At 36.5% G+C, this 21,446-nt stretch overlaps 1 protein-coding gene across 1 annotated transcript; it reads left to right on the top strand.

Moving 5' to 3' along the window:
• The first annotated feature begins 1,697 nt into the window (after positions 1–1,697).
• On the top strand, positions 1,698–20,697 carry LOC139699987 (NF-kappa-B-repressing factor-like). Its single transcript, XM_071598404.1, has 8 exons — positions 1,698–2,055; positions 2,153–2,286; positions 2,379–2,612; positions 2,742–2,943; positions 10,314–10,437; positions 11,384–11,577; positions 15,902–16,087; positions 19,760–20,697. Exons 1-8 carry the CDS (start codon positions 1,892–1,894, stop codon positions 19,932–19,934), a joined length of 1,413 nt encoding a protein of 470 aa, XP_071454505.1. The 5' UTR covers positions 1,698–1,891; the 3' UTR covers positions 19,935–20,697.
• Positions 20,698–21,446: the final 749 nt, after the last annotated feature.

The following is a 21,446-nucleotide window of genomic DNA, read 5'->3' as shown; positions in this document are numbered from 1 at the left end:
CATGCCTAAAATGAGGAAACGGCTGAAAAAGACTAGCGTTAAATAACCTGAACTACTATTGTTTCTAAAGGTTAGTCCCAGGAGTAACATTCGAGGAACTTGATGAAAAGTAAGGAGATAATAGAAACACTACACTTTACAAGATTACATATATGAAATACAATGCCATTAGTACAATTCACAAATATTCTTCCCATGTCAATAGGATGCAAAAATGTTAATTATATGCCGGCAGTCCATCCCCTTTCATTTCCTTGCAATCTGAATCACAAGAAACCACCATATGATGTCAGCATTATCAATTCTCAAGTATGTGCTTGTTATTTTCTTCCAAAATGACTGCATCATACTGTTAATTGTGAAATATCTTCATTTCTCTCATGGGTCAAACTTTAGTAATAGCAGAGTTGGATTGCCAGAGGAAATAAACAAAATACTTATATTGCCCATCAGCGAAGACCCATTTGAAATGCCCTTTAAATTGCTGGGAATTCCAGTGTAGGAAGCAAATGAATTATACTGCACTGAATAATAACTGAGCAATGACATCAAATATCACTGTACTGAGGACATGACAGGAAAACTTTTGAAAAGGTGGAAGGACATTTGACAGCAAGTAAAATTCCAATAGAACTGTGAAAGATAGTTTCCATACGTTTTGTTCGGAATGTGATATCTTGAGGCAGTGAAATATCGATGGGTAAAGAGAAACTTTTACATTTTATATCTATAATAGCAGCAACCAGTTTAATTGTGCTGAAATCTGTCTAGTAGTAATATTTTCATTTCATATTGTTGTATGGAATAATTCACTGAGGGTAGTATATCGAGAGTCTGGAGGGGTTTAAACTAAAAAAAGCAATTAGAGCCATTCTTAACTTGCCCACTAGATAGTAATGCTGGTATTTTTCTCGTCAATTAAAAGTATATTATCTATCAGCAATATAAGTATTAGAGGAAGAAAATTTTGTCAAGAATCACCTTTCAAGCGTCAAAAGGAATTCCATATAGATGGGCATGATATAAGAATTGAAAAATGTCAAGCTATACAACTAACTCTCCACATAATACAATACCAATTATACCTTCGTTTAAGGTATTTCAACAAGAATGAAACTTTTCTTGTTGGAAACACCATTGTATTCTGTTGGTTAATTCAGTGAACATAGCCGGATTTACTCCCGATGAAATGATTCTATTTGCCCATTTTAGTATTCTGACGAGTTCTATGACAGTTATATGTGAACTAACGGTACAATACATATAATTATTTCTGATACTTGTGATATCTAGTCTCCAATTTACTGTTCGCAACAGAGAATCAATATCATAATATTGAGAGCCTACATTTATTCCACTGGGAATGTAATTAACTCGTTTTTATATTGGTTACGTAAAAATTCACAAACCTTCGCCAATTTTGTTCACTTGAGAAATAGGAGAGCTTAAATAAATGATCCTAAATAACCTTAAGGGTCAATTATAATTAGTGCCATTTCTATGCATACATAATCTTCCAAGTTAATTTTTTAATTAGAATATATTAATTGGAGGGATATTTAACATTTGTCACAATGATCGGACGATACTGAAAATAATTAATATTTTTCAGTTAAAAAATTTGAATCAGATCAACCGCTCCGATTAAAGTAGTTCTAGAAGTAGCAATACAGATGGCGTGAAAAGTCAGCTTTCGCCAGGCGTTAGGTACTTGCAGCAAACCAATCCGTTTCTTGTGACGAAGGATTTTATGGGTACAGAGAGTGGTTCTTCGTGAAAATACTGAAATATTGGACAGCCTAATCGCAGCAAAACTTTGGTCGCCCATGGACGCACATGAATAGTCTTCATTTTATATTCCGGTTTTAAATTTGTTGGCGCATTTATCAAAATGGATAATGATTGGAATGTCGAAGATTACAAAATGTCTCACGAAACAGAAGATCATTGGCAACTCAGAAAAAAATTCATGCTGATGCATAAAGACAAATTTCCGGAGGACAAATTAGTTTGCCTGGCGCAAGTTTTTTCTAACGTAGAGTTTATGGGTTGCAGGTAAGGTCGTTGTTTGTTTACATATTACTGCATTTCTGGCTTTTGAGTGAATTCATTTTTACCAATCCTTCTGTTCTTCCGTCCTGTCTTTGGTCAGATATCCTGCCGAAACAATGACACTCGTAGCAGATCTGTCGGAGGGAATTGTCGAGGAATACAGAAATAGTCGTAAATCCAAGCTCAAGCGTACCTTTGTTACGGCATCCGATGCAGCCGGAGCAAAGGTAAAAGGTAATAGGAACTGTGAGTGACGAAATAAGGCTTTTTTATGCTAATAGCTCACATTATAACGAATATATACTAATTACGCCATTTTTATTTAGGAGGTAAAAAACAAAGGGATTCTCAAAGCTCATCAAGTAACAGCCAACCGTCTACTCAACAAAACACTACTTACGATCCGCCAACAGTTCAGAATATCCAAAACAATTCTATGCCCCCTACCGTAACATATGGTCCAGTAATTTCATCCGTTGTTCAGTCACAAAGGAATATATCTTCATCGGATGCCAGCTCTTCAAGTAAACCGTCATCGTCTTCGCATACCAATAAATTTGGTAAGTGAGTTTGCGTGTTATTTTTCATGCAAACAAAACATGGTGGTTATTGAGTTTGAGCATACAATTAATTCAGGAAAAGTAACCTTTCGAAAAATGCATTGTAATGTGTCGATATTGTTGTGACAGGTGGTGGTAATTATGGAGGTGTAAGAACATATACAATTGATCGGAGCACTGGGAGAGCTAAAGGTCCTGCAGAAATTTCGGACTTCGTGATTGTGCAAGATAAACGTCCAAATGAATCTCAGCTAGGATTACTGCTTAGGTCATCATCAGCTAGTGGCTTTAAAACAGAGACAAAAGTTACAGATCGAGATCGTAATTTCAAGTAAGTGATGTAGCATCGTGGAATGAGTTTTTTGTTGCTCTTTAGCAGGGTAGTATTGATGTAATATTTGGTATGCATTTATGCCAGCCGTGAAAGTGGTGCGTGATAAGTGCATGTGATGTTTGTCTTCCTGGTTGGCCGATCACGAAAAACTGAAATCAATGGGTAGAAATTTTGTGATATCATCTTACATTCATATGTCTGTAAATTGTTACGTATTTGTTAATGACTTTGCTATGAGCGACACATCATCAACGCAGTGGTTTTTTTCCATTACAACTGTTATATTGATTTAAAATGAATATAAGAGGTTGGTCTGAAAAGTTCTCGGCCTCGCCCCTAGATGGTATCAATACTCGCAAGATGATTTTCTGTCTCCCTTACACTTCTGTGAGTAGACGCCGGGAGAAATTGCAAAAAGTCCAACCCGCAATTCGCTGTATGTAATTGTTCAAATTAGTTGCGGTGGGTGTTTGGTTAGAAATGGAAAAAATCGAGTATCGTGCAGTAATAAAATTCTTCGTGAAAGAAGGTTTAATGCCGACCGAAATTCATTCAAGGTTTGTAAATGTGTATGGGGACTCCTCTCCTTCAATGACCACCGTGAAAAAATGGGCGGCCGAGTTTAAACGCGGCCGTGAAAGCCTCCAAGATGATCCACGTGAAGGACGTCCGAAAAGTGCAACCACACCGGAAATCATCGAAAAAGTGTACGGTATGATTTTGGAAGGTCGGCGTACGAAAGTGCGTGAAATTGCTAATGCGCTAGGGATATCGAAAGAACGCGTTGGTTACATTTTGTACGAGGAATTGCACATGACAAAGCTTTGCTCGAGATGGGTGCCGCGCTCGCTCAATGTAGATCAAAAGCACATTCGGACGAAATTTTCCACACAGTGCTTAGGACGCTTTGCGAAAAACCAGAGTGATTTTCTCAATCGGTATGTGACAATGGGCGAAACATGGATTCACCATAACAAACCCGAAAAAAAACAATCCTTGCAGGGAATGGAGGCCGGTTCCTCAGCTCCGAAGAAGGCGAAGACGGTACCATCGGCGGGCAAGGTAATGGTATCGGTTTTTTGGGATGCGAAAGGAATTCTGTTAATTGACTATCTTGACGAAAGTACAACAATAACTGGAAAGTACTATTCTAACCTTCTAACGAAACTGAATACAAAAATTCACGAAAGCAGACCCGACTTGCAGACAGGAAAACCCGTTTTCCATCAGGATATTGCAACTACCCACCAATGTGTCTTGGCGATGGGAAAATTGAGAGATTTGCACTATGAAGTGTTAGAAAATCCACCCTATTCCCCGGATTTGGCTCCCTCGGACTTCCACCTCTTCCAAAAACTCAAAAGTTTCCTCGCTGGGCAACGTTTTTTGTCTGATCAAGAAGCGATCAGGGCTGTAGACGAATACTTTACAGCACTTCCGGAAGAGCACTACAGATACGGGATACTGGCGCTGGAACACCGCTGGATGAAATGTATTGATAAAAAAGGCGATTATGTTGAAAAATAAAACATTAATGAAAACAAATTGTCATTTTCATCATTTATGATAACTTTTCAGATCCCCCTCGTACTTTGCAAGGCCCTGGGGAAGACTGCATGTGTGATATATATGTATAGCAAGCCAAACTGTGGTGAACACCTGTTTTTTAAGTGTGCTGAAATGTTATGTTCAATTTTGGACAAAAAAATGCTTGATTTCCTCCTGTGATGATATTTGTGCATCTCATCTTGCTTAAGTGGGAATAATAATGAACCCAAGCAATCATGCGAGAATCAAAAAAAGTTTAGGCATTGATATACTTGGATATCAAACTTGCATATAGCCCTCATGTTGTATTTGTGTTAAAATCTGAGTTCATTGACTAGAGTAACATTTACTAATCTATTCAAAGTGCAAAAAATTTTCATTGTTTATTCTTCTGTTCAGTATCCATTTTCATCAAGCTGTTTATATATGTGCCTTGTATTACAATTGTAATTAAAGATATTCAATGGAGAACTTGTTTGTGTTCATTATATCCCTATAATTTCTAAACTTTATGGAAGTGACCTACATCTAGTTAGAAATAAATTTGAATGAGCTAATGTAGCATTTTTCATTCCTACTATCAGGATATCTCTTTAGGTTTGAGCTTAGATTTACCATTGTTTATTGAACCAACCTTTGGGTGGCTTACTGGTGAATATATTGAAGGTAGTATGTGAAGTAAGTAAATCATACTTCACATATTGTAAAACGAACATATACCAGTCAAGTTGTCTTCTTTTTTTTTAGTATGACTTCATTTCAGTAGTGATGAATAAAAATTTGTAAATTTCATGATACTGCATGTTCAGTTGAAACACACCCGAAATAAAAACATGGAAATCTCAAAATCTGTTTATTCTACTTGTCCATAAATGCCTAGAAAATTGTACTGTTTTTGCTTTGTCAAGGTTACATATAGAAAGGGAGCATGATGTACGGAAAGATAGCTTAGGTCCAGGCATACTAACACTTGAGGAGATGGAAAAGGCTTTATTTAGCAAAAAGCGGCCGCATTTGGCTGAGAAGTGCTGTTTTATCAAGACAATACACCAGCTCACAAATCCGTTACAGCAATGGCCAAAATCCATGAATTAAAGTTTCAATTGCTACCTCATGCAGCCTATTTGCCAGATTTAGTCCCCTGGATTATTTTCTGTTCGCAAACTTGAAAAAATGGCTCGGTGGTCAAAGATTTTCCAACCATGAAGAAGCGATGTTGGCAGTTAATAGCTATTTCGAGGAACAAGACAGTTCTTATTAAAGAAAGGGTATCGAACTTACTGAATATCACTGCAAAAAATGTATAGAGCTCAAAGGAGATTATGTTGAAAAATAAATATATTTTTTTGCAAAATATTTGAGTTTTCTTTGTTGGGTCGGGTAATTCTGGGACCACCCTCGTATCAAACGCCTTTTCAAAATCGATGAAACAGGCAGATATGTCCTGATTGTATTCTATATTCTTCCAGAGCAGTGATCTCATTACTGCAATGGCATCACGCGTGCCTCTCCCATTCCTGAAACCATACTGATCATCCCCCAAGTAATAATTTGCCTTACTCTCTATTCTTTTGTAAATGATCCTGAGAACTTTAGCTGCAAGGGAAATTCAAACTTACTGTTCTGTAGTCCTCGCATGCCGTAGCCTTTACCTTTTTTGGGATAGGAACTAACACTGATCTGAATAAGTCTTCTGGCCAGTTTCTTTCCTCCGAGATACTGTAAATCAGTCCATATAGACACTTCCTCCCACATTTTAGAGTTATTTATGAATGTTGTTTACCCCAAAGGAATACTCGCTGTTGATAGTTTTTCATGTTTCAAGATAGTCAATGAAAATTATCCCACGCACATCCCAAAAAACTGACACCATGAGCTTGCCTGCAAATTGAAAGGTCTTCACCTTCTTTTGAGTGGGTTCTCCCTTTTGAATCCAGTGTTTTGATCTTTTGTCTCGGGTGGGAAGTAATGGACCCATGTTTCACCCATGGTTATGAAACAGCGCAAAAATTCTGCTTTGTTGCTGTGAAACTTAGCTAAAAGGTCAATTGAAACATCGTCACGACACTGGTTTTGCTCGAGTATGAGCAAACGCAGCGCCCATCTTGCACACAGCTTTCTCACATTCAAATTTTCAGTCAATATGCGATGAAGTGCACTTTTTGAAATGCCTACTATGTCTGCAAGCTCGTGCACTTTCAGTCAATGATCATTCAGTATCACTTAGTGGATTATCTTCACCGTTTCCGGAGTCGTCACCTCATTCGGTCGACCAATGCAATGCTCATCTTGACAGCTCGTACGGCCTCATTTTAACTGTAAAACTGGGTTAACCATGATCACCAGTGCAGTTCAACGTATGTGTGGAGAAAATTATTAAAGAGGCATGGGAAGAACTTGAGGTAGGAATGAAAGTGGGCAGGGAATTTGTAAAATCTGTTAGGCTTGCTGATGACCAAGCTCTAATTTGTCAGTTAGCTAAGGGGTTACGAGCATTACTGAGTGAATTGGAAATTCAGTGCAATAGATATGGGATGAGAATCAATAATAATAAAACAAAGGTTATGTGATTTTCCAGAGAGAGAAAGGTAAAGCTAAACATTGAAATAGGAGGGCAAAACCTAGAGCAGGTAGAACAGTTAACGTATCTAGGGAGTATTTTGGGCCAATGCTGTCAAAACAGTAGGGACGTTAGGAGAAAAATTGCCTTAGGAAAAGAGGCTTTCACTATGAGGAGGGAGTTCATGACAGGGATATTGATTAAGAATGTTAAGAAAAGACTAGTTAAAACTTAGATATGGAGCATTGAATTATAAGGTGCAGAAACATGATCATTGAAGCAAGATATTAGGTATCCCATGTCTAATATCTTGCTTGTAGATTAGAGACTTTTTAAATGTGGGTGTGGAGAAGGATGCTAAAGGTAAAGTGGAAAGGGAATAAACTCAGAAATGCTAAGCATGGTAGGGGAAGAGAGAGGAATGCTGAGAAAAATCCAAAGGAGGCAAGGAATGGGATGTTGGAGACAGTAATAGGATGGAAGATGTTGGACAAGCAAGAAAGAGGGAGGGAAAGGATAGCCAGGTTGGACAGAATGAAGGGTGGTAGACTATGCAGAATTGAAGAAGGATTAATTGTAGTTGGAGTGAGGCTGTCTTTTAGTCAAGGCTAAGAAATGCAGGAGTGTTAAGATGGCATTCATTCAAGACTGACCTTGAATGGTAGAATACCAAATCAGTAAAAATATGATGATGATAAATGGAATTGTTAGTAACCACCTTTAATTATTTAGTTCATAAATTTAGAGCTGGTGCAAATCTAGATCCTACCATGGACTACAACCTTGATGTGGTGGAAGGGCTTGTGCATTCCCATGACCCCTAGAACTGTGCTGGCAGGATCAATGATAATTGCTCCTGGTAGGGTCAACCATACTTGATAGGTCGAAGGTTAGGAGCCAGACGAAAGGTAGTCCATGCAGCGTCTGTTCCTCAGTGAGGCGGCTGCGAAGACATCTAACCCCAGTGGGGTGGCCATTAACCAATGGTGTCACATTAAAAACACTATTGAGGAAGGCAATGGGAAACCACCTCAATTATCTTTTCCAAGAATTATCATTTGGGACTTGGCCAAAATGCTGTGTGTCGTGCCTGGCAGTGGGAGAAGCAAGGCTTCCACAGTTGTCATATGTCAAAACCCTTGCAAAAGAAAACCAACAGTGGCAGGACAGAAGACCCAGAAGAAGAAGACCAAATTAGTTAGAATAGAAGATCTAGAACTTGGAACATTAGGCAAATGTTGACAACAGAAATATAAGGGAGTATTAAGCGAGAGATAGAGGAAATATCAATATTTTAGTTCAATGGAAGGTGGGTATTACTGGATTGATAGTTACAGAATAATATACACTTTAGGGGACAAGAGCCATCAAGGGGTTGCCATAATATTGAATAAAAAGGTAAGAAGAAGCAAAGTCAACAGAGAGCAAGCGATAGATAGAATATTACTAGTAGAGATGAAAGTAGAACTGACGAAGTTGGTCATTGCTCAGGTATAAATGCCACCAAGCAATCATGAGGAGGAAGAAGAGAAAACCTGAGATCCTTCATTCAAACAGTTTTTCAACCAGTAAGGACAAGGGACCGCACACGATCAATTTTGTCGTCAACACCGGTGGTTGAAGGCCGTCCCGTCATTGCATCATCCATGGCATCTTGTCGACATCTTTAAAATGCTTAATCTACTTGTAAAAGGATGTTTTCTTAAGAGCATTATCACCATAAACAGCTGTCAACATTTCAGTAATTTATTGATAACTTTACCACACTACCAAAAAAACTTGATGTTGATTCGTTGCTCCGTGATTTCGTCAATTTCCATTTTTGACAAACAGTAAAAATAAGGACAACAGAAACTAACATAACTGGCACCATAAGTACAGCTCAACGATCTGCCAAGCACAGGCAGCTCATTGGGTCTCAGGCAAACAGCGCCGCTAGTGGGCAAGATTATAGTCCACGTCATGGCTGCCAGATTGTACCAGTTTGCGCATTTACTGTACAGACAATGTATTTGCATTATTTATTTGTTTGGGGGGTTCATCTCTCATCCATTTGCACTGCTTGACTACACTAGCTCTGAATACCTTTTTAATTGTTTTCTATAATCAATGCATCCAGTCATGATTCCTTCTTGACCCTTTCTCACCCTAAATCTCTTGTTTTTTACCAAAAATACTCCATACTAACTATATTCAGTCAACATTTATCCTCAATCTAGCACACCTCAGTTTTAATTCTACATAATAATGTGGGAAGGAGTGAACCTTAATACACTCTTTTCACCTGTCTTAGATATATTCATTTTTATTGTGTACTCAATACAGTACTCACAATATTTCAGCTGGAATCCACTGGCATTTTTTATCTCTATCTTTCATGAACATTTTGCCAAGATAAAAATTATTCCCTCATTCAGGTATTTTGATGGTTACACTGCGTACAGCCCTGCTTACCATTCATCTCACTATAAAATGGTAAAATACATGTACGTAATATATTATCAAACTTTTAACTACTACTATTTCTGTGTGTGTGCTCCATTCCCAATATGATCATCTGAGTTTCACCTACTCCTCTCCCATTTGAATAATGTTCCACTGCGATTAGTGTACATAAAAAAACTGCCAGTATGTATATTAGCTGGTACAGCTTGGATGAAGTATTTTTCCACATTTTTTTATTTCTCCGAAGCAGTGTTATTTATCTTAGGGCCATAAGTCCTTCGTTAACATCAAGTGTTTTCATTTTTGTAGCGTACCTGTACGAGCTACTTCATAAATTATTGAAGGCAGAGTATTTTATACCATTAATGAAGTCATGCTTATGTTAGTATTTGTTGCACTAAAGTTTCATTTAATGCTAGTCAAAACTAATGTGGTCTAGTTTGATTAATGATTAAAAACACTTCACCAGGAGCCTATACATCTCCTTAAAGTTCCCTATGACATGCTAACAGATTTGATGGGTACCGGGTTTATGCTTTTATTGTATTGACATTCAATATATATGATTGACGAATTTCAATATTCAAGAGAGAAGTATTCATGATGAATTTATGGAGAGTAAATATACAATACCCATAAGAAGTTAATAATAGATGATTTTTAATGAATTTGTTTTAACTGTTCAGCTAACATAACTCTCTTCAGGCACTGGTGCTTTTAGAGAGTCTTACCAGGAGGGTTATTTTGAATAATATTTCTTGTTACTGATGTCATTGATGAGCTAGAGAACAAAGATAACTATTTTTTTCAACAGGTGTGATGTTTTTATCAATGGGAAATTATATGCTTCTGCAGAAGGTAATACAAAGAAGCAATCCAAAGAAGAAGCCGCCAAAAAAACATTAGATTTGTTGCGGCCATCTTGTTACACAATTGTGGTAAGTTATTTTCCGTATATTTAATATATGCCTGAGTGATAAACTTATGCATGCTGTTTATTACCATTAAAATGTAAACAGCAGTATGTTAATGTGCAAACTTAACTTTATGTATTCTTGTGTGCTGTTCATATCTTGAAACCCAATTTTCATTTTACCTTACGGAAAATTCATTCTCAAATTTAAAAAAAAATTGAAAGAATTGAAACTGAAAGAAAAATTGAGAGAGACAAATGGTCTAATAATTTGTTTAATTCACAATGGAAATTTGCCAGCAACAACATTTTGAGAGGCATATTCTAAAACATCTCTACTTTAAAAAAAGTATCCAGTTTGGGATTTAGAAAGAAATGTGGATGATTTGCCTGACCCTTAGAAAATCTTCCAAAACATATTTTGTTTAACAAATATAAAAAACAACTGCATATACATTATACATTAGTTCCTCAGCAGATACATTCAAAGTAACGACTATCATTATATTAATGAAGATTTAGCTCTGAATGTGCATTGCTGCTACAGTTCAAGAGTTGAACTGCTACCCTTGGAAGTGTGCAGGGCTTACATTTTGTTTTTATGGGATATTTGTAAATTATTGTGAAAATATTTTTATAATCAGAAAATTATCAATTAGTCTACTCTAGGAACCCCATGGTGTTTTCCCATTAAGGAGTACAAATAGCTTAATTGCATTGAAAATAGTATTTTCTGTCTAAATGAGACTTTTAAAAAAGATAAAAAATTAAATTATGTTTGCCCAAGCTGTGTGGTTCTTTCAAGCATTGGATCTTCCTAGGAAACCACAGGCTGGCCCCCAACCCTGATATGTTAATTTAGCCATGCTATAAGGCTTAGTAGTAGGTATCTTCACCTGTCAAACCAACCAATGGGTTGATAACTGTGGTATTGCATATGTAATCTATATGTATGTGTGTATCATTATCAGGTCAAGAATATGTTTCTTGGTGATGGTGAGGTGGAGAAAAGTCACTTTGATAGCAGCAAACCCCAGGCTAATGCTCCCACTTCCCAAAGTAGCTTGCTACATAAAGATAATATAGGGAACAAGCTTCTGAGATTGATGGGATGGTCTGGTGGAGGTTTGGGTGCCAATAAGCAAGGCATAGAAGAGCCAGTGAGGTGAGTCACATAAGATACAAGGGGGTGTCGGTAACTTTTAAATATTGCTAAAAAATAATCAAGATAGAAACTTAACTTTGGTTATTCTTAAGAAATCTGTTCTAGGTCACCATACAGTGTGATACATTTCTCAGTATTTCTTGACCAGTTGATGGCCGTCATTGTTTAACTCAGCAGATTGCATTGAAAACCATTGTTTCATCTCTTGAATGTCGTCATTTGTGCCATCAAATCTCAAACCGTGCATTGGTTTATTGTTCTGGGAATAGATTGGCTGAATAGGGTGGATGCGGCAAAATTTCAAAGCAACATTGCTTTGAACCTCAACCGCTCCTCGAGATGAGAAACTCTTGTTTTTCCTGTTTTCAACATTAATTCAAAATATTCTTGCTGCATTTTAAGGGTATGTTTTCCAATTGAAATCACATTATTATATCCTCAAGTGAGAATTATTAATTCTGTGATAACATTCATCCAAAACAAACAATAGTTGCTCAAGCCTTAACTAATAGAAGTTCATGAGCAAAAATTGAATAATTCATTAAAATCTCTTATGAGATGCATTGATTTATTCAAAGAGAGATTATTCAGTCAATTGGGAATTGTTAGTCCCGTGGGTACAGCTTTGGGTAAATGACTATAGGGCCTGGGTTTGATTTCAGTGCACCTTGGGTTTCACCCAAGCTGTACCATTTTTCTGGTACCAGGTCATCCTGGGAAACCACGGGTGGCACAGGGAAAGGAATTAACCTGTTACCCTGATTATGTATTTCACATGCCATTGGTCTTATCTCCAGAGGAGTTCTATTCTCGCCCATTAATCGACCTTTGGATTGATTGCTGTGGTCATCTACCATGTTAGTGACAATGCCTTAAAATCACTGTTGAGGAAGGCAATGGAAAACCACCTCAATTATTCATCACAACCCGTGGTGATGGACAAGTATAGAAATGATTATTGACACTCTGGAACCTGCCTAGCTGGGCCATGCATCAAGCTTGGCTGCAGGAAAGATGCTTCCACAGTCATCATGACATGAAATCCATGCAAAGCAGAACTCACAGTGGCATGAGATGACATGAAAGAGGACCAAACCAATTTGAATAGGAATTTAGAATGCTATGAGTAAGATAATAATAACAAGTATGGAAAACATTACAGTCTGTTCATATTCTTTGCAGACATCACAGAGTGACTATTACAGAGTCAGCATATATCTCAAAATAAAAATATAAGTAAGTGTACCGAGTAAAAACACAAAATAGGAGTTGGTAGCAGTAACAAGAGTATTTTCGTAGTTATTTATGCAGAAAAACATTTACCTAGAGAAAGGGAGGACAGAGAAATCAGAAAATATAAATGTGGAGATGGTGAGAGGAGAAGTAGATGTTAGGCCTGTGCAAGGGAAGATGGAAAGGCAGTGGGGATTATTGGAGTGATGATTTTATAAGTGCTTCCCTTCCTGAAAGTATGGATTCCACATACCACTGTGCTTAGTGTTATTATGATGCTGAAATATCTTCAGGATTGTTCATTGGCATGTGTGCTTTATTTAAGATACATATGGTGGCAGAGACTACAACTCAATAAAATTACCATGACATTCCATTGATATGTCACATTAGAGCCACCTCATGACATTTGTCAAGTTGACTCAATGGTGGTGAAAAAATAGGACAGTTGAACCCTCAGGTGCCATTATTTATTTTGCAGTGGAGACTTTTCTTAGCAATGAACTTGGATCTTCATGGGAGTGGGGGGATGCATATATAAGTTGCATCAATGATACCCCACTGGGCATTTGAAAAATTAAGTTATTAACTTTCTCTGTGGAATAGTGATTCTAAAAAATATCATAAACATGCACCTTGTGATAACCTGGTTGTTTTCACACTTAACAGTGCACAAAAATGCACTCTCTGCTGTAAAAGAGTCAGTGAATTTTCTGAAGAGGATTCTTGGTAAACCCTTGGAGAAATATTTTGGTGAGGAGTGGACAAAATGAATAATGATGGCAAGGGTAACAGGAAGTCAAGAAGAGGAAAAGTAATAGAAATAGAAAGGAGATAGAGAGGAAAAATACAGAGATTTATGAAACATTAATAGCAGGGAATTGAATAAGTAGTGAAGAAAATCAAGTGAATGAAGGAAAGAGGTTTGGTAGCAAGGCACACGGTCTCATGAAGTGAACAAAACGGAGGTCAGGAGTGGCTGTACTTCTGAGATGCTTGACTCATGCATACTGCATCCTAGATGATCCATGCAACGTCATCACTATATTTTCTACCCCAAATAACTTCAGCCAGCCATTTGGTTCCAAAGATATTTGAAAATGATAATAATAATAATAATACTTTATTCATTTTAAAAATGGTACAACCATATTAAATGTCGTCAATCATAATATTACTTAATATATAAACATAAGTTCTTAAATGTGATGAAGGTTGTCACAAAAGAATTCATCCAATGAGTAAAGTGGGTGAGCAAGTAACCAGGTATATACCCTATTCTTGAAACTCTGGATACCATCTGATTTCAACTGAGTAGGCAGATAGTTATACAGTCGTATGTTCATATTGTGAAATGTGTTGTAAGTTGATGACAATCTACAATAAGTAGTATTTAGATTCGATTTACCTCTTGTGGAATAGTTATGGAGGTTGGATCTTAATTGGTAAGTTTCTAGATTAACTTTCACATGAATCAGAGCCTTAAAGATATACAAACAAAATACAGTCATGATTCTATACCTAATAAAAAAAGGTTTGCAGGAATCACGTGGTGGTATATTAGCAAGAGAGCGAATAGCTCTCTTTTGCAGTAGCAAAATTTGCATGCATGCATTAACATGAGGGGAATGACCCCATAACTCAACACCATAATTCAAATGACATTGAAAGAAGGCATGGTAAAGTGTTAAACGATACTCATTTGAAATGATAAAGTTGAGCTTTCTTAACATATAAACAGCTTTACTAAGTTTATTACAGGTCTGACTGATGTGAGTCTCCGAATTAAGTTTTGTATCAATATAAATTCCTAGTATTTTAGCAGTTTCAATATCAGTTGTTTTTGATTTAAGACTGCACACAATATGCTGAGTTTTGTTAGTATTTAATTGTAAATGATTAACATCAAACCATTCCTTAGCCTGTTTTTGGGTAGCGCTAGATCGTAACTTTGCATCTTCTGGATGTTGACACTTTTGCACAAAAGTAGTGTCATCAGCATATAAAACAGATCTAGGTTTCATATTACAGGGCAAATCATTAATCATGATAATGAAAAGTACTGGGCCAAGCACAGAGCCCTGTGGTACACCACATTTTACCATTAATAGACAAGATCCTCACCCATGAAAACGTCCATCTGGTTGATGACTATAGTTAGGAATGCTATTGTCATCCTAAAAACATATGAGATATATATTGATTTGACTTATGAAGGACTTCGACTCTGGGAAATTTCAACTACCACAGCATTGAGCCAAACAAATTCAAAACCACTTTTATTTTTTTAATTTAAGGCTTAAGAAAAATATGTACTGAAAATTTAAATAAAGTTTGGTTAGGCAGGTCAAACAAGTCCAACAGTCATGGAAAACAGTAATGGAGGGTGATGAACATTAATATTATTGACTGCTCTTGGTAGCTAATTTTTTGTCAAAGGGATGGTAAACATTATACCCTATTCAGTTTCAATACCATCCACTTTCTTGTTGGTATTGGTCAACATCACTTGCTGCTATTCCACAACAATATCAGAGCAAAACATTCATGAGTATTCTCATGTGTTAGTGGGCATTTGTCTGTACTTGGAAATCCCTAGCTCTCACTTTTATTAATAGTGAAGGAAGTCAGAAAGCTGAAAAAAAGTCCATTGGCACCAATAATAGTGCAAGGTTAATTTAAGGCAATGTTGTGAGAGCTCAAATTTTAGCAAAGTGTTATCCATTAAAGAGAGTGCTGTACTGTACTTGAATATTTTTAGTTTGTACAACTTCATCACAATCTGTCATGTTAGTGAGTCCATTTTACTTTGTAAAAGGTGGCTTTTTCACCTGATATGTGATTTATATACTTTCCATGGGTATTAGAATATCATAGATTAGTCAGTGAGTTTTAAATGTATTCAAGAATCTTATAAACTAACTGGGAATACTACAAGCAATTATGTTTTAATGAGTGAAATCTGTAATGCCAATGAAGAACAGAATTGCACAGTAAAGATATGAACAAACATGTAACTTGTGCGATTAAAATACTTGGTTTGCAATAAATGTATTTCTTTATGAATAAATTAAGATTAACTTTTATTTAGTGTACAGGAACATGTAAGAAGAGCTGGATTGGGAATAAGTTCACTTGAATCAAAGCCTGGGGCGGAATTCAAAGCAAAAGCCTGGACAATTTTGAGAGATTTTGCTCATAATGTATCTGGTAGCTGCAATAAGGACCTAGTATTCTCTTCTGATTTCAGCCGTGAGGAAAGAGCAGAAATACATCAGTAAGTACTTGTGTGTTATTGGAATTGTATGTATTATTATGGTGGAAAAAAAGAAAGATAAAGAAATAATCTTAGGATCTTACTCTTTGTGGCCACAAAGAGGCGAAAAAGGAGAACTTGAATTATTTTTCAATTACACTGAAAAAAGTGAAAATAACTTGCACAAATTCAATCTGCCACTTGGGTTTGTGGATCACGTATTTCACTGCTGTGATAGGGAGACCTTTGTGAGAGATGGTTGTGGCTGATACTTTGTGGAAATCCATTTGTAAAGCACAAAAAAAGAATCAAAGACTTTTTCCGCAGGACAAAGGGTATTTCTACCAGAAAGAAATTATTGTTGACTAGTTTTGCTTCACTGAACGATGCTTAGATGATGCTTAGGTATGACGAAGCTAGTTGACAATGATGAATCCTTTCCTGCGGAAACTCAATGGCATTAATTCTTTTTTTGTGCTTGAAAGGGAGATTTATAAGTGACTCGAAAATCTAAAATGAAAGGAAATTTATTTTTTCTTTTGATTTTGGATTTTAGTGAATTTGACATGAAAGTGGAATCTCAATCATTTCCGAGTGCATGCATATAATTCAATAGAGTCACCGTAGATTACGGAGTCAAATAGGAGAGTATATTTGTTTAAGAAAATCTCTCATTCTTTCAATTGTGACTTTTTTGAACTTTTTCTTAAAATTTCTCTATCACTTTTTGTACAGAAAGTTCGCAGCTTAATGGCTATTTCTTCATTCTTTCTTTTTCTTTGAATCTCCGCATGTACATTCTTCATTTGCATAGAGAATGAATTATAGTTTATTCATATAAATAGTCTTATCTCCCTTGCATACCTTTTATATTGGATGATAAGTATCTTTTAAGGTTCCCATACCTGTTCATCTTGAGTAAATATATACTTATACTTACTCTACTACTAGCACTGTACCTTAACTCATTTAAAATATTTCTTGTTTTAAGTTTATTTAGCTGCATACACCTATGGCTTTCCCCTTCCTTGCGTACCATTAATTCTTTCCTCTTGTATGTAAATTTCGGGAATCATCTATAGATGGCAAAAATAGCTCATCTATTCCTTGATACTTGTCTATAATCAATGTATCCAGTCCACAGAGGAAAGAAAAGAGGGGTCAATCCACTTCCACAATTCACAATCGTATCCATTTCCAACTGATTCCAGTTGAAATGCATACCATACTTAAGTTTCACCTACTGCAATGGGATTAAAAATTTTTTTACTGCCATTATGCTTCCTTGGGCCAAATTCTTTTTAGGTACTCCACATGCTACCAAAATTTCTGCTGAAGTTTTATTTCTTCAGGAGTCCCGAATTGTCCATGAAAGTTCTGCCAAGATTAGCAGTACACTACATTATACTAGTAGCCACAAATTTATTCAAAGTCATCCTAAATACAGCAACACTTGATGGACTTAGTGACCACTGAATAGTGCTAGTTAAGATTAACTTGATGAGTGTGAAAAGTCAGAAACCCAAAAGAAAGATTTACTTGTTTGACTGGGTCGATCACTAAGGATTAAGGCGTGATCTGCAGCAGTCTTATGGAACATTTAAGGAAAGTAGTAGCTTCAGAGACTGAGAGAGTTTGTGGAGTGCTCGAATCACTGGGGCTGTAAATGAAAACATATACCTAGTAAATTTAGAAGTGACTGGAGGGAACCTAGAAGTTACAACGTAGACATGGTACAACGTGGAAGTACGTTAAGCCCTAAAACATCGAAGAGCATGGTATTATAAAATGAGGAGATCGCACAAGGGTGAGTCTAATGATAAACAAAATGAAATAATACATAACTATGAAACAGCTAAAGCATTAGCAAGAAAAACATGTCGCCAGGCATTAATGGAATTAAAAAATAAAAGATTAGGTGAATATATGGACCCAAAAGCATTTTGCTCATATATAAGGGAGGTTTAGAGAAACAAGTCGACAGTGCCATACCTAAATATTACTCATAGTTACAAAACGATGGCCTCAGAAAGAGCTCCTTTCCTGGAAATAATATTTGATAAACCCCTAAATGATCACAGAGTACCCAAAGTCTGAAAATAGCCAATGTCATTCCTATATTTAAAAAAAGGCGACTGAGAAGATACGAGTAATTACAGACCAATCTCTCTTATATCCACCTCATTCAAAATTTTAGAGCCCACATTTGTAAGTCAATCATGAAATATCTCGATTCTCAGAGTTTCTTTACAAAAAATCAAAATGGTTTCTGAAAGGATATTTTATAGGGATCTTCCGGGACCCAACTGGCACTTTCCATTCATGATATTTTGATCACAGGATAAAATAACATTCTGGTCGATGCTAAATTTCTAGATTTTAAAAAGGCATTCGACAAAGTCCCCCATTAAAAGTTGCTCCAAAAGTTAGGTAGCTGCAGGATTGACAAATGTGTAATAGACAACAGAATGAAAAATAACTTTTTAACAGACCACAAGCAAAGGGTGATAATAAATGGAGTATCATTGGACAAAGTAACCGTAAGATCGGGTGTCCCACAAGGAAGTATTGTCGGACCACTATTGTTCCTTTTTTACATTTGACATTGGGTCTCAAGTTTCCAGTAAACTTTGTCTATTTGCTGACAATGCTGTGATATAAATGGAAATGTCCAGTCATGAACATACAGTATCATTAGCTAATGACCAAAATGCAGCTCAAAAGTGGTGCGAGACATGGGAGCTAGAGTTAAATCCAAGAACACTTACTCTCCACAAGAAACCAACATAACACTTACAGAAATGGTAAAATATGTGGGTGTATCGATAACTTAGGATATGTCATGGGGAAAACACATTCGTGAAATTTGTGGAATGGCTAATAAATAGTTAGGATTCATAAAAAGAATACTTGGGAATTGTAATGAAAGGGTCAAGGAGCTTAATTATTTCACATTAGTTAGGCCCCACTTTGGGTATGCTTCAAGTGTGTGGGATCCTCATGAAGTAGGCTTACCTTTGGAAATAGATTAATTGCAACATAGAGCAGCTAGGTTTGTGAAAATTTGTTATGAACATGGAAGCAGTGTCAAGACACTATTGGAAGAATAAGGATGAGCTACTAGTTGACAGTAGGCTAAAATACAGGTTAAATTTACTGCATAAATTTGAGGCAGGTTACTTATCTGAGGATCTTAAAGACATATTACAGGCCCTCACTTATTATGGTAGATCAGATTACAACTTAAAATCTGGGAGCTTGATTGTAGAACAGTTAATTTAAAATGTTTTTTCCTAGAGCCATTGGAAATCAAAATAGATATGACAGCAGTCGAGTAGGAGATAATTAGAATTGGCAGTGTACATATATATTTGTCAGTATCCTGCATGTGAGTACTTTCTTGCGTGTGATTAAATTTATTTGAGTGCATGATCAAACTAATGTGTGTATGGAGGTAACATTGCAATTGTGCATGTGTGGTTGGTGACCTTACACCCCCTGCCCACACGCCCTTGCAGCGGCTTGTGGGGTGTTGTGTAGATGTACAGTTCATGACTTCTTCTCATGTTTGGTGACAAAATTTTATTTGGCTAGTTGTAAATCACAATAGCATTAACCATAATTGACTGTCCATTTTTATTATAATGATGGCATAAGCCATAAAAATTCTTTCCTTTGTTTTCTCCATGATAGGATGGCATACAGACTAAATTTAAAGAGCCGGAGTTACAAGAAGCAGGACCGTCAGCTGGTGGTTTCATATAAATATACCATGAAAGATATAGTGGCTGAACTAAGGAGCTGTGGGGGATCCAATGATAAATATGAACTCATACCTCCAGGGCGGAATAGTGCTATGACCTTCTAAGAATGAATGGAATTGCATGATGTATAAATGCAACTTGAACAATTGTTCCAAATATGCTGACTGGTAGTGTTAACTGCAATTCTCTTGAAATGAGAATTTGTGGAAGAGCTTGTGCAATCCTAGTGACTGTAATGGATCAGAAAAACTGTATTTTTTATATGTAATTTTTATTCTTTGAGATCCCTGAATCTTTCCTGTTCTCAAAATGCAAAATCCTCATGTTGCATTATGTTCACGATTATCACATCATAGACCATGAATCTCTTGTCATTAAAGTGCATTTAAATTGTATTCAGTGTGAAATGAATACAAAATACTGATGCCTTTTCACTGTGTTTAACCCTAATTATCCATATCAACGTAATGAAAGTGACTTGAGGACGTAGTAGGCACACTTCCCTTTGTGACAATTCATATAATTTCATTCCATGACGTATTTACAATGCTGATTTGTTCACAATTGTAATTAAATATTACCTTCAATATTGATATAAGGACATACATGTTCAGTTTTGGTTTAACAACTGACTTCTCTTGAGGCACTTTGAACCTTTAGTGTGTATACAATTTATATTAATTATACGCACTATTATTCAGAAAACCAACATTACTTCATGATAATTACATTGTCAAGGTCTATAGCAGTTGTAGTGATTCTGTGACCAATAAATATTTTATTGTCCTATAAACTTATTTCACTTTGTAAGGTTTTTCATGTGATGATGAACACAGAAGCCTAGCTGTCCTACTAATACAGCTGGATTGAATGCCTAAGTTGCCAGGACTCATTTCTGTACTTTTATCCATCATCATTTCTCAGAATAATTAGTTGAAGTGGTGTCCAGTTGTCTTTTTCAACGGTGTTTTGAACAAGACAGCATCAATGAAATAGCTTCCCAACTGAGATTAGATGCCTTTTGCAGTCAGTTCACTGAGGAATGGATGCTTTGAGGACTACCTTGTTATGGCTCCTATTCCTTGATCTATCTGGCATTGGGGACCCTACCAGGAGCAGTAATTATTGCCCCCAACAGCACAGTTTGAGGGGTCATCAGATGGTGAAAGCCCTACCTCCAAGAGTCCGTAGCAGTCTCTGAGGGGGGAGTCCGGCAAAGGGGAATCAGCAGCACAGAAGAGGGCCGAAACAAGAAGTGACTTGGAATGTTAGATCAATATTATGAGCTGGAGAATTAGAAAATATAAAGTGGGAGATGAAGATAGGTTATATGGATATTTGATAGTTGTGCAAGCTGAGATGCAGTATAGCAGGGCTTACTGTAGTGATGGTTATCTAGAGTCTTAATTAGGATAATGTGGAGGACAGAAAAAACCAGATATTATAGAGGGCAAGATGATGGGAGTAAACACGGTATAGGACTGTGTCAGGTGAGATTGAAGGATAGCGGAGATTACTGAAGCAATGGTTGTAGATTAATATATAGCAGAGCGGAAAAGATCCATTTTGTTGCATTGAGAGATCCAATTTCTTGTGCACAACACATAAGTAAGGTT

Source organism: Hetaerina americana, unplaced genomic scaffold (genome assembly GCF_022747635.1).
Source record: "Hetaerina americana unplaced genomic scaffold, ioHetAmer1.1.p SCAF_10, whole genome shotgun sequence".
Taxonomy (NCBI): Eukaryota; Metazoa; Arthropoda; class Insecta; order Odonata; family Calopterygidae; genus Hetaerina; species Hetaerina americana.
Note: the sequence above shows the minus strand (reverse complement) of the source record. Positions and strands in the feature narration are given on the sequence as shown.

Excerpts from the sequence above, each read along its gene's own strand:
- LOC139699987 (XM_071598404.1), top strand. The coding sequence starts at position 1,892 with ATGGATAATGATTGGAATGTCGAAGATTACAAAATGTCTCACGAAACA. Across the intron at positions 10,438-11,383 it reads CATCTTGTTACACAATTGTG|GTCAAGAATATGTTTCTTGG; the intron begins GTAAGTTATTTT and ends TATCATTATCAG. Across the intron at positions 11,578-15,901 it reads GGCATAGAAGAGCCAGTGAG|TGTACAGGAACATGTAAGAA; the intron begins GTGAGTCACATA and ends ACTTTTATTTAG.